Raw genomic sequence first — 14445 nt, forward strand, 5'->3', positions numbered from 1 at the left:
AGAACAACTACTAATAGAATACATGTGTAGTTTTGCACCATTAATTTAAACTCATACCTCAGTTTATAAAATAAACACAAATTGCTTTTGGAGTATTTCAAATAATGTATGGAAGGTTTTTATGAGACATTGCATCAAATTAAATAATAAAATGCACAGAAAGTATATATAAAGTATATTCACAAGACAAATGTTAGCACTGTATGTGCTAACATGAGACTAGTGTGGTAAATTTGCGTCTAATTTGGAACATTCATTTTAAAAGCAATGCAAATAGTTTCACATTCTCGTTTTGTATTTATGTGAATACATATAACAGCCCACTGATATGAAGTCATTTGTAAGCAACATCTAATGTTTGGTATCTCTTGTGTGCCATCAGATTTTGGACCTGCTGTGGAGTGACCCCATGTCTCATGATGGTTGCATTCCCAACGAGGTCCGTGGCGGAGGCTGTTATTGGGGTCCTGATGTCACAGAGGACTTTCTGAACAGGCACAACCTCCAGCTCATCATCCGCTCACACGAGTGCAAACAGGACGGATACGAGTTTTGCCACAATCGTAAGGTCAGGAATGCAGTGATCTGGGAAAGTCTCAGAAAGACGTTTGAGAAGGAAATAAATGATGACTTTGTCAGTTTGACTTCTTTTTGGTAGTTTTTAGATGTGTGTTACGCAATACGTGAATTTATATGACCATGCTCCTCTAAAGGCTTTACACACAGTCTTACATTTACGTTCATGTGCTTATGACTGCTCATGTTAATTTAGAGCGGTTTTTAGGACACCGTGTCCTGTGAGTAATGTAGTAATTCTCTTGCTGAGCTCAGAGTAAAATTATCCTTCAGAGGTTGCCCTTTCATAACTAAAGAAATGCTAGTTCTCATTTACTGCATGTTTCACTAGCATTGTCTCAAATGCTTCTCTTAAAAATTTCCATTTTAGTGAAACAAATTAGATAAAGGGTTCTCATTTGTATTTTTCCTTTCTTTTAGGAGGACATTAAGATCGTTTTAATGTATCATAATATTTAAAAAAGCCCTAAAATAATTTGCTTTGTCAAAATAAATTCATTTTCCACCTATGCTTCAGTTGTGCAAATAGACATTTATAGTGTAGCTTAAATGTCCAAACATTTTTTGTATGTTTGTAGAAATGTTCTTGACAGGTTGATTCGATTAGGTTGATTATGGTTGTCCCTCCATGTATTTTTTCAGGTCCTGACCCTTTTCTCAGCCTCTAACTACTATGAGGTTGGCAGTAACAGAGGAGCCTTCGTCAGGCTGGGTCCAGATCTTGTGCCTTACTTTGTTCAGTATCAGGCTACCAGAATGACCTGAGGACTGAGCTTTCCACAAAAGTAATCAACTACCATCAGCCATTTGACTAACTAAATATGTGCTTCTCAACCTTTCTGACTCCAAGGCCCGTCATTGTCCACAACAATAATCGAAGTCCTAATGACTTCTAGTTTTTCATGATTTACTGGATAAGGATTAAGAATAAAGATTTTTATTTAATAGATTTAAAGATTTTAAAATTTTACTTTTCCAAGTCTATAAATCACACTTTTTAAATTAGGCTTCCTTATGTATCTAGTTTTAAGATCATGGGAATTCTGGATCTTTAAATAAAAAACTAAATTTTATGAAATGAAGACATATTTTTATTTTTAGTTGAAGATGACTTAAAATTATTCAAAACAAGCATTGCCATAAATTTAATGCTTGTTTTGAATCATTTAAATCATCTTGAGGCCCCCTTGGAAGTTCGCTGAGGCCCCTAGTGGGCTCCGGCCCCCTGGTTTTGAACCACTGAACTTTTTTGAATTCACTATTTTAAATGTGTTGTTTGGTAGTGACTTAGGATTTGTTGGAAAAACTACAGCAGATGTTGTGTTGTAATCATTTTGGATACGAATGTTACTATTGCTGTTACAGTGTTAGAGTTTCATTGTCATGTTTCTGGCTCATTTCTTCTCTCATTTCTTCTTTCAGTGTAAAACGCACAGAGCACACAGCTCTCAAAGTCCTACGAGAGCAACTGTTTGTGCACAAGTCAGATCTCCTCAGTGCCTTTCAAGAGATTGATAAGGACAACACAGGTACGCACAACTATCTGGCATGAAATGCATACTTTAATACAGTACTGCAGTATTCTGCCACCTAGTGATTTGAAGATATCACTTTACTGAATAACTAAAGAATATAAATGCAATTCAGACGGTTCATTATCTGAAAACAGTCCGCTTGTTAAGTCTGACATCACATTTTAATGTTTCCAGATCCAAACGCTCTATCAGATGCCAAAAACAAGCAACAAACGGTGCTAATATACACTCACTGTGTGCTGTAATAATACTGAGAATTCATGATCCTAACCTTTATCATCATACTGAAATCTCAGATGGCCAGACAGTGATTCATCTTTTATGAATCATTAAAATATTGGTGCCCGAGATGCTGTGAGCTCTAAGACTATAGTGTACACTGTGAGTTTTTATAAAGTTTAGCTTAAATGTGTGATATGAGTAAATAATGCTCATAAACAAGGTATGAGATGAGATGGTATTCTAAATTGAAATGAGTCAAGGCTTGGACTCAGAAACAGTATTCCTTATGTCATGACTTAACAAGCAGGTAGGTTTTCTAGTAACTTGGTGGCTGGTTTTGCAGTTGTTAAAATGCCAAAGTAATGTCAATGTATGAGTATGAGCGTTTCTCTGTCTGATCTTTGACCTGACAGGACTGATCTGTTTGAATGACTGGTCGAGTGCAATCGAGCGAGTTCTTCACCTGGATCTGCCCTGGCGAGTGCTTCATCCTCAGCTGGTGTCCAGCACCACTGATGGGAAGCTGGACTACCACGGCTGGTTCCGTGATCTTGCCCTAAAAAAGCCCAGTTCTGAGGTAAAGCAGATCACTTAATCACCGTCTGTTGCGTTAGCATAGTAGTAGCATAGTCAATACATTGCAGAAACTGCTATCCTCTGTTGTCACTACAGCACATTGAGCAGACTATGCTGGAGACGCTGTATAGACATCGCTCCACACTGGAGACCATTTTCAGAATAGTGGACACAGATAATTCAGCTATGAAAAAATATATGCAGGTTGTAATAATAATAATAATAATAATAACTCATTCAAGTTGGCATGAAATTAAAATTCACCTGATCTATAATGTAAATCAGGGTTCCTCAAATCCAGCCCTAGAGGGCCACTACCCTGAGTTCAGCTCAAACCCTGATCAAACTCACTTACCCGTGATTTTCTAGGAATCCTGCTGAAGACCTTGATGAGTTTGCTCAGGTTTGTTTGATTAGGGTTGGAGCTAAACTTTGCAGGGCATTGGCCCTCCAGGGCAAGATTTGAGGATGCATTTCTAGATTTTATTATGAGTGATTCATCAATGTATTTGTTTAATTTGAATGCTTTTCTGCTCTTTTCCCAATCCACTTAAATTCCACCCCTCTAAAATCGACTGAAAGCTTGCATTTATCTCAAAATCCAATCCAAAACCGATGCATTGAACCAAGTCCCCAGCAATTTTTCAGTAATCTGTTAAACTCAAGATGTACGTCACAGTATGGAAGGACAGATCAGTAGCTACTTCAGTGTCGTCGTGACTTTACAAAATGGTTACTTATAAACAAATGACTCGTATTTTAAAATATATGTTCAAAAGGACAATCTCAGATAAGATGAAGACTCAAATTAGGTAAAGGTTTTGCTGAGGAGGTCTTTAATGTCAGCATGAAACAAAGGTTGCGATTGTCCTTTCTTCGATATTGTGACCTGTATATTTGAGGGAAATGGCTTCTTAAATGAGAAAAAATGTAGGGTGGGACTTGCTTTTTTTCCATTGGAAATTTATTGGATTGTTGTTGTTTACTAATTCTCAATGGTTACAGGGAGGGATGGATTTTTGTCTCGTCCTTTTGAAATATTGCAAGGACATGTGCACGAATAAATCATTAATGATTAACACTGCAATCAATATTCCGTTAAAATATGAACAGTCCATTTTGATTACACAGTGGCATTAACAATTCCTAGCAAGAACAGACCAAATGTTGTTGGAAGGCTTTGAACAGCACACTCCTATGGCCTGTGTTTCCGTTTCTCTCAGGTCTCATCACTTTTGAGGATTTCCGTCAGACGTTGAAACTGCTCAGTGCCTATCTGAAAATGGAGATCTCTGATGAGGTCATCAACAAGCTGGTTATCAGCACCGACACAAATAATGATGGTAGCGTTGACATTGATGAGTTCATGGAGGCTTTCCGGCTGGTGGACAAAAGCAGACTCGAGAGAGGTAAAAGCCTATTAAAGCTCATGCAGGACAACCAGAGCCTTCCTCAGGAGACAGAAACCCCACGGACTGTCTACTCTACAGCTCCACAGACTTCACAATGTCCAGCTTCACAGCCTGCAGATCCACCAGCTTCAAATACTACAGACCCGCATGCTCACAGACCGCAAATCCTCCAGTTTCACAGACTGCAGACACTCCTGGTTCACTCACTGAAGACTGTCCAGCTTCACAGACTGAAGATCTCTGCCACATTTCTGTTGTTGTTCCACCACAATAACTGCTGACTGTTGTAAAATTACACTGCTGTAAACTGTAGCCTTCCCTTGGTATTTAACCCTACAGATTAACCTTTTATAGACCTTTAATCTTCCTCTCTTAACCAAATATACTTCAGGTTCACAGGTTTAGAATACACCTAGATGTTCAGTGATCAATACTACATGTTTTCCATGCTTCATTACTGTACTACATTTTATAAGCTGCTGATATTTCAAGGATATCTGCACTTGTTTTTATCTCCCTGACAACTGGTCCAAGATAAAGAGGCTTCGAATTTGCCTTCATTGCCTCTGACAAATATATTCACACATTCTGCATCAAAACGAGCCATTGGTCTCTTGATATGTCCATGACATAATTATATTGTAACAGAGTATATGTTGTTCATAATGTAGGCTATTTGATGTGTGTAAATGTGCTATGCAAGTAAATGGGTAGACAGAGATTGAAAACTTTTGCCTGTAACTTGTGTTTTGAAGGATATTTTTTAATAAGAGGCATGTTGACGTTGCTCTGTGCTTTATTGCTGTAAAAGGCATTGTCCTAGAAAACAGACCAGCCAAAAAGCAGACTGATGTTTTCGTTTCTACCCACACGCACGGAGTTGGCTTATTAAAAATAACATAATTTGAAGTTTAGTTTATTTCTAGAGCACATTTAAAAACAACAGTAGTTAGTTGACCAAAGTGCTGTACATAAAGGGTCGTAAAACATACAACAATAAGGTACTGTACATAGGTTAAGAGGGAGTATATTCGCAGTTTTATGTAGTCGTAATGCTGTGAGGAAGTATTTCTTAAGTATTTTATAACCAGAAATCCATCTCAACCAACCCATTGCTAACCACCAAATATGGCATTTCTCCGCTCAACTCACGTATGTATGACTGATAAAGTATTTAGCGATATTTTCTCAAAGAATATGATTATTACTAACTGCGTTTTACCACTAGGAGGCGGTGCTGTGACATGTCTGTGTAATGACTACGGTGTTTAGACGTATATCGCTGTCTGTCTGCTCGCTCGCCCTCGGTTCTTTTGTGAACATGAAGAGGGACTGTGTGGGTGATGGAAGAAGGCCTGGACAAGTTCAGCTATCAAACAGCGCTAGTCTTCACATGTCTGCTGTGAGTCACTGCATATCACTTTTTTTGTCGTCAGGTTTCGTCAGACCTCCCACTCTATACCTCACTTTAACATCAGAGGTTATCGCCACTAGTGGTTTCAACACTTTCCTGTAGTTGTGGCCAAATGGGTTGGTTGTTTTAACGACCAAGATCTTTTTACATCTAGGTTATTCAAGTGACTGACGCAGGACAAGCGTTGCTTCATTTCTTCTGATTTGAAGACCTTGAATAGACCATCGGTTTTTGAGTAACAAAACCATCAAGTCCTTCAACTGGGGTTCAGTGAAATGTCACAAATCAAGACATTGACAACAAAGTAAATCTGTGGAAGAAAAAAGGTACAAATATGTCCTTTTAAGGGTACTGCTCCAGGGACAAGCTGTTGTACCCCAAAAGTTACAATTTTAAAACCCTTTTCTCTCTCTCTGTGTGTGTGTATATATATTATATATCTCTTACTGTATTGTATCTTCACCCCAGACCATTGATGTTCCCAAATCCCTGTATGAAAACTTTACTGTTAAATGCTTTTGTTTTGGGGGAAACATACAAGAATATTTACACAGATTTTTCCATATAACAACTATTGTGTTATTTACACATATTTACACAGATTTTTTTGTGTAATTGATTGAGTTTTTCACATTTATGTTACAGAAGATTTCTATTTCAAATGAATGCTATTCTATTAATAAAATAATCATAAAAAAATAAATCACCATTTCCCCAAATGTATTAAGCAACTATTTTTAACATTGTAATAAGTATTTGTGAGCAGCAAATCAACATATTAGAATGATTTAAGGATTATGTACCGCTGAAGAAAGGAGTAATAGCTGCTGAAAATATGTACAGTATATGAAAATTGAAATTTAATTGTTGTATTAAATAATTTTACATTATTACAATTTTAATGTATTTTGATTGAATAAATGCAGCCTTTATGAGAAACTTATTCAGAAAATAAATTAGTGTAAAAAAAAAAATCCACTTTTGTATTTCTTGATTCCCTCTGTCTGTAAATGTGCCAAACAAGAAAGCAGAAACATGACAAAAGAATTTGCAAGAATTTCAAGAATTTTATTTATTTTTTGCAAATAACACTAAAAAGGTTTACAAAAGCATTGTAGAAAGATTTGTGCAGTGTAAATTATCAAAACTAAAAATGAATATTAATTGAAATGATTTTGCACCTAACATGACATAAGGATTGTCATTCTCAGCAGCAAAAAACGCAATGCATCTCAGGAGGACACGATGACGTGTTCAGTGTTTTTAAAACCACCCTCAAAGATGTCGTGAGGAATTTACCAGCCCAAAAAAACAACTGCTACATTGCTTAAACATTTTGCTACTAAAGCAAGTGAAATAAACAAGGATGGTATGGCACTAAAAGCTCATCCCTGAAGGAGGGCATCATTCATCTAAGAAAAAAAGGTTAGATTGCAAGTGGAAATTTCCCTTGTACCCAACATGGCACTATGGCAATCTTCCTAAGTGGAACTCAAAGACTCTCAGCCTTCCCCTTGTTATTCCAGTTGGACAAACAGTGTGTTGACAGCTTGAGAGTTGTATAACAGGAGATCATTACACACAAAGGCTCACACCCCACAGATACAACACAAGCCTTTCTCCATCGAAGTTAACAGTTTGAAGATTAGGACAATATTCACTTGGTACTACTTCATAAATCTGAAGGAAAACAAAAAAAATAAAATGAAGACAACAGAAATGTGTTTGATGACCCCACTTGTAATATTACAAAATAATTAAAAATATATAGAAATGAACAAGACCAAAGAAAAGACCTTACAATTTCAGATAATGTACATACCATTGAACATGTGAATACATAAATATTCGTCTGTCTGATTACAAAACCTATTTACTTCATTATAAAATTTGCTTTTTACATATCGTTGTATTGCTGAGTCAATACATAATACTGAGAGTTTCTTTGCACTCTGTGGCAACACTTTACATCTTAAGTTCTTTGCTGTATTATTAAACACAATATAAACTCACATAGTATGCTCTGGAAATATTTTGTGACTTTTTTCAATTTGTTTTTTTCTTATTTGCCCTTGCAGACAATGAGGTTCTAATGCTCTTGTAACTGGGAAATCGATGGCACTACAGCTATCTGTGTGGAAAGCAAACAAACCAGTTATCTACCAAACCGATATAATCTTTGGTCAAGTATATAGGGGAAAAGTCACCATAAGGACTGTATAACTGTATAGAAATGGCTCAGGTTCTTAGATCGTTCATATTCAAGTCACATGTTACGTCTCATCACAATAGTCCAGCGGGGTCTTTTACAGACGGAGCGGAGCAAAGACCATTTTTACATAAATGTATATACTAACTGCGCGGACAACAAAACTCAAAAGAGCCACTCCAATGGACTGGTAGTTAATTAAACTAAAGCTTGAATTACTTTCCCTCAGTTTTCGGTTCACATACAGCTGCATAAGACATGGCGCATACACAGTGTTTCCAGTTTAAACCTTGCACTAAATCTTTAAGATAAGCTAAATTCATGGAACAGGCAAATACGCAACAGTGTGCACTGCAATCCACGAAAACCGCAGTCGCAATAAGTAACAGATGGTTTACGTCAAGTAAAAGTAACAAACATCAATCATTCAAACAAGCCTCACCAAAATGGGAATGATTTACTGATGATACATATGAGTGTAACCGCACTCATGGGTTATGGCAACTTCAGACAGACAACCAAAAAGATTAATTTGGACAAACAGAAACGAATATGACGATTCATCTTTAGTGATATTTTGTAAAGTGTGCAGCTATCACATCCTGTTCAAGTTGATTTAAAATATGGCCTCAGGTCATTTTTTAGCAATAGCGAAGGCTCGGAACATCAAGGACAGAAAAAGCAACACAAAAATAAACTCAACAGACACGAGCAGTGATTCAAGAGCTAGAGTCCCGTTCAGCCACAGAGGGTTAATATAAACCAAACGTGCACAGAAAAAATGTGCAAACTTCACCGATAACCCCTCAAAAACCTGCTGACCTTTAACCCCTGATTTGACTGTGGGTTCGGTGGACTAGTTGTACTCTCGATATTACAGGACAGACGTGTTTTGCTGTGAAAAGGGATGGACGTAGTTCTAAGTCCGCCACTGATTGGCCATTATCTGTCTGACATTTCGTCTAGTTCCACCTTATACCTTCCTTTACCATGCAGCAGAATCACATTGTGTTCGTAAGTATTTGTAAGGCAGAAAAATTCAAGTCAGAAAGCTAGTACGATGTCTGTAATACAATGCCTTAAAGGAGACTGTCTGACCAGCCATCATCACTGAAATGTTTCTGGCATCAGAAAAAAACGTGACTCAGATACTATGAAATGAAGAGGACCGCTGAAGTCATTAGTTTCCACTTGTTGTCACACTGCATCGTGCAAAACGGTGGACGGTGACCCACCAGAGCAGTTCACCACAGTGTGACAAAAACATGCAAGCATTGACATGCCTGCAGAAATACACACACACATACTGGTATGTACAATCAGACACACACACAAGTTCTGGATAAGACCCAGTTTTTGTTAGCATATTAGACCTTTTAGCTCTCTAATACTCTTAGAGGAGGTAAATCAATAGTTTATCTTATAATAGTTTATACCATTATCAAAGGGTTTGATGTATGAAGAGCTGTGTTAGTTCAAGGTCTGCCTGTGTAGACCTGTATACAGTAGTGTGGGAAGAGATCTGAAACACTTTAAGAGCACAGGCTGCGAACCCTTCACGCTCTCTCATGCTGAAAGGGTTTATGACCCTTCAGGAACTATGGACTCTGTGAGCATGCAATGCATATATGCGTTTTCAAAAGGCAAGAGAGTGTGTTTCAGGCCTCTCAGGACTAGGCAACAGAAGCCTCTGGAAACCCAGAGACGGTTGTTCGAAACTGAAGTGGGTGCTTTGAGTTTACACATGTTTTGATTGAAGATATGGCAGTTTGAAAGGCCATGCTCAAGGAAACAAAAAAGTCACACGAGTCAAATAAGTGACCCTCGGCAAACGGTGGTGAGCGTGTGGGGCCTGGTCCCCGAAGACGAATTGCACTGTGAAAACTACCATATAAAAAGGGTGAGCGAGATAGACGTGATGTCTTTACGCGAGACTCCACCAGTCATCTTCATCAACACTTTTGCGCCTCTACTGGCGACATGGCGATGTAAGATCCGTTCCTCAAAGGCTGATTGGTGCGGTTCTCTGGCGAATCCTCCGCTTGGTTGCTCACTTGGGTATAAGCCGTTTCATCCTTCGTCGTCTGTAAAGAACATGCAGAACCATTAGCGTGTGCACTGTTAAAACCATGTAGATGTCAACATTAAATCATGTACCACATGGACTAAGTAGCTAATCATCTAAACACTGCAGAAATACATTACAATCACCATGCAGGCAAAGCAATGAACATGATTTGCAGAAACAGGAGACATTATTCATATTCACATGAAAACGTTTAACTTAAATGGTCACTCATAATGCTTAAAATGACCAAATACAAAAACACAACAAGCAAATTTGAACAAAATGAAAGCAAAATGTGTGTATAAGGGAAAATGAAGACTTACAGCAAAAGAATGAAAAGCTTCAGTAAAATCAATACGTTTTACTTCATTCTGAATTGGAACAAAAAAAAAAGGGGAGGAGAAATGTTACTGAAAACGAAAACATAACAGCATTATGCATCATTGGCAGATTTCAAGTAAAAATAAATTCTATAAAAGAACTGTTGAACATTAGTGTATAAATGTGCAAAACAAATGTTTTCCCCACTCAACCATTCATTAAAGGTCATAACAATAGTTGACCAACCCAACTGATAATTACCGTATATTGCAAAGAAAAACTGCATAATAAAATAACACATTTCATAAAATAATACGTGCACTAAAGCACATGCATTCCCTCATACAGGTGCATGCATGGGTATCAAAGCTAGGGTTAGTGCCGTCAAGGTGAGTGGCATTTAATTGACGTTCAAGTCTAGGGTGTGAAAAGTTTGAGGGGATTTTAAGGGCTTTTCCATACTGGCATTTCTAAAGAATATTAACAGTTACTCCATTAATATTTTTCCACGGAAAGGTATCGTTGACCTTCAAATGACATTTCTACTCTTAACTAGGCAATATAAAACTCATAAATTTTTGACCTTTCTCTGGCGGTTCCTGCAGACGAGGAAGATCAGGACCACAAGTAAAATGGCCCCCAGTCCCACAATGATGACTGGGAAGTTGGACATAACTGTTACAATCAGCAGAAGCGTCCTCATTTGGGCTGCAGACTCATCGTCAATAGTTGCCGTCTAAAAATTCAGCAGAAAACAAAACAAATGAACTTTCTGAACAGAAAAATTGATATTCCGAAGGAAGCAAAGATGACATAAAAACTCACCTCATTGACATACATGATGGGGAAAATGGTCTCATTCAGGAATTTTGTTTTGCTGAAAAGGAAAAAAAGGCTAATGAGACTTCCATTTTTTTCACTCCAGAACATTCTTTAGTGGTTTTGTGAGACGTTTTTACTCACGGGAAGCCAGAGACTCGCTTCAGTATGACATTGAGCTGAGCTCTCTTACAGGCACGAATGGGAACCCCTGTGGTCTGCAGAGAAAAAAGAAATGGGACAATTTACTATTGGAAGTCAACCAATATTCACCACAATACACTCAGTCTTTGCTTGGTTCCACCCGAAACAACGTGTGGAATGAGATGAGTTCATCAAACACCAACTTAATCTGAGTCAATTTTCCATCACGACATGCTACAAAAACAATCACTGGGATTCTAGGTAGAGTTACGTAGGTGCAGTTTCACATTCACTTGTGGTTATCAGAGTGAATCACCTTATTTTTTCCTGTCATGGTAAGGACGGGTGTATACTACTTTCAGATTATAAACCACAAGAGCCCTATCAAGTCAGCACTGTCGCTGTAAAACAGTAAAACCACAAAGCGTCTGCTTACCGGGTTGATGTCGAGGTATGTTTCGTGTTCTTCCTCATTTGGGTTCATTCCGTCGATGGCATTGATGTACCTCTTATCGGCTTGGTAGAAATGAGGGAATGACACAACAATGGGTGCACCTATACAGTGAAGGGGAAATAGGAACAGAAAATAGGCATTAGTTGCTGTTCTTTTATTCAGATCAGTGGTTGACATTCACCCATCTAGGAAAGCTCTACGGTGAATATGCAATAACAATAACTTCTTTATCAGCTATTGCTTTATAATGACTGGTCATAAAGACCAATTAAACCATTAAGATGATTAAAGTCATGTCAAGCCTCAGCCAACAGACTAGTCCAGTAGTTCAGATTTTTTTTACCTGGCCACCCCAAAAAGATTTAAATGTGACATTTTAAATTTTACAACTATAACATAACTCCATGACACTTATAAATTCATACACTTAAAAATGATGGCAAAGCAAAACAACTGTACAATTTTGAAAACTTTTTTGAAATAAGTCTCATTTATTTAATAAAAGGAACACTAAAGACAGTAACATTGTGAAATATTACAAATTTAAACAACAGTTTTCTATTTAAATAGATTTCAAAATGTAATTTATTCCTAGCTCCAGTCTTAAAATGTCACATGATCCTTCAGAAATCATTCTAATATGACATTTTGGTTCTCAAGAAACATTTCTTTTTTTTTATTTTTATAATCAATGTTGAAAACAGCTGTGGTGCTTGATATTTTTGCGGAAATAGTGATTCATTTTGTTCCAAGATTGCTGAATGGAAAGTATAAAAGAACAATATTCAATTAAAATAGAATTTTTTTGTAATATTGTAAAATTCTTCACTTCTCACTTTTGATCAATTTGTGTCCATGCCGAATAAAAGCATACATTTCTATAAAAAGAAATCTTACACTTTTGAACGATAGAGTATATATTTCTCCATATGCAAATGATAGACGTCATAAAGACATGTAAATGATCAACGAATGCAAAGCAAGTAAAAAAACGCACCACTGGCCCCAGTGGAGCAGGTGACAGTTCAGACTGCAAAACTGCAGTTTTTGACATTTTCCATTATCTAAAATAACGTCCCTGCGGCATTTTCTGGGACTTTTTGTTTTTTTATGCACACTCACAGAAAATGAAACTTCCTCTTTTGTTGGCAAATGACTCAATGACAAGACGAATCATTGACAAAACTTCCTCTTGACTCAATGACAAGACGGCAAGTACATGAACACCCACCAAAAACACAAAATACTACTACTAGGTGCTTAGACTATCATTAGCTAAGAGTAATATGTACCACCGTATCACTGATTTATATCCCATATCCCATTCCTTAACACTCTAAATATAACTATTAATGAACAGTCATGAACCCTTCTAGGAATCATGACTAATCAAAGCATGTGCAAATTTCGACAGCTGTTTCCTATCATGAGTCCTCACATGATAAAATTGAGAGTTTACATTCGTTCAATAATAATATTAGCCTACTAGTTTATGGCGGAAACAATAGAGGCTGAGATAGCGTAATCTTGTCAGAGGACACCTACAGTGAATCAAGTGATTGAGTTATAAAACTGCACTAAAAGTTATTCATTAAGCGCTGAACCCTGATTTCCCTTTCATAGTCCAAGAGTGTGCAAACAAAAGCAGACCAATTTAACTTGAACTCAGGTTACGAGGCCACCGATCAGTAACGGTAAACCCTGAAATTCAATACTATTTACACATGCTTGGTTTGCTTTGGTTGAATGTCAGTCTGGACCAGCTATTCAGGGCACCAAAATCTTTAGCACACTTAGACTGCTTTACCTTGTTAATTACCATATTTAAAAAGTTACCCTAATTTCCCCACTCAATTCAAGGAAATTGCTTCTTTTGAAAACATCCCACACCTTTTTCCACTGTAAAAACTTACTCCAACAAACACGACGGCCTTGAAGCTAAGGTGCGGTGTGACTCAAAACAGGCTTACCTTGTCGACAGACGCTGACTTTGAGGACTCCTTTTCCTAGACAGTCCCCAGCAGGCACGCAGAAGCCAGCGTTACTGGGGTTCTCATCTGGGGGAGCGAGTACATCTGAAGGAGGGGCGAAGCGGAAGGCAGGGATGCCCTTCACCTCTTTGTCAGCCACGTAAGCCAAATGAATGGATCTACATGTCATAACAAATGTAAGCAACCATGTAGAAGTAACCAAGTACCTTGTAAGTGTTAAAACATGTTACTTACCGGCACAGATCAGCAGCAAAGATGTAGAGGAGCTCTTTCCTGGACAGGAAGGTGTGGAAGACACTGCCATCGGTACCATTGATCATGTTGCTCTGGTTAGACGACCACCAGTTCATCTGACTGAGAGTGAGACAATGAATAGATGTGACCATTGTTTTTGTCACAGGTTCTAATGGAAAAGGAAGATTTATTATGTATTTAATTCTCCATAATTCTAGTCCAACTACAATTCCAAAGTTTGGAATAATGACATTTCAAAAGTCTCTTATGCTTGCGAAGGCAGCATTTATTTGATTAATACAGTAAAAACAGTAATATTGTAAAATATTATTAGAATTTAAAATAGCTGTTTTAAAAGGAAAAAAGAAATTAATACTTTTATTCAGAAAGGACGCTTTATATTGTACAATACATTTGTTTAAAATAAATGCTGTTCTTGTAAATTTTCTAAATATTTCTATTCATATATA

At 37.4% G+C, this 14445-nt stretch overlaps 1 protein-coding gene and 1 pseudogene across 2 annotated transcripts in view; one reads left to right on the plus strand and one right to left on the minus strand.

The window, feature by feature from the left end:
- The window catches only part of LOC107720266 (serine/threonine-protein phosphatase with EF-hands 2-like), a 14535-nt pseudogene extending 9294 nt beyond the window's left edge, over positions 1–5241 (plus strand).
- A 2939-nt stretch (positions 5242–8180) lies between these two features.
- Positions 8181–14445, minus strand: part of scarb2a (scavenger receptor class B, member 2a) — a 14796-nt gene continuing 8531 nt past the window's right edge. For both annotated transcript variants that reach the window (XM_016527920.1, XM_016527921.1), the window contains exons 6-13: positions 13976–14095; positions 13721–13899; positions 11733–11851; positions 11297–11370; positions 11159–11210; positions 10917–11069; positions 10336–10383; positions 8181–10028 (exon numbers count right to left, since the gene is read on the minus strand). In XM_016527920.1, the coding sequence (XP_016383406.1) occupies positions 9897–10028; positions 10336–10383; positions 10917–11069; positions 11159–11210; positions 11297–11370; positions 11733–11851; positions 13721–13899; positions 13976–14095 (877 nt within the window). In that variant the 3' untranslated portion in view covers positions 8181–9896. The remainder of the gene's footprint in view (positions 10029–10335; positions 10384–10916; positions 11070–11158; positions 11211–11296; positions 11371–11732; positions 11852–13720; positions 13900–13975; positions 14096–14445) is intronic.

The sequence above is a fragment of the Sinocyclocheilus rhinocerous genome, unplaced genomic scaffold (genome assembly GCF_001515625.1).
Source record: "Sinocyclocheilus rhinocerous isolate Xijiao unplaced genomic scaffold, SAMN03320098_v1.1 scaffold62, whole genome shotgun sequence".
In the NCBI taxonomy this organism is placed as follows: Eukaryota; Metazoa; Chordata; class Actinopteri; order Cypriniformes; family Cyprinidae; genus Sinocyclocheilus; species Sinocyclocheilus rhinocerous.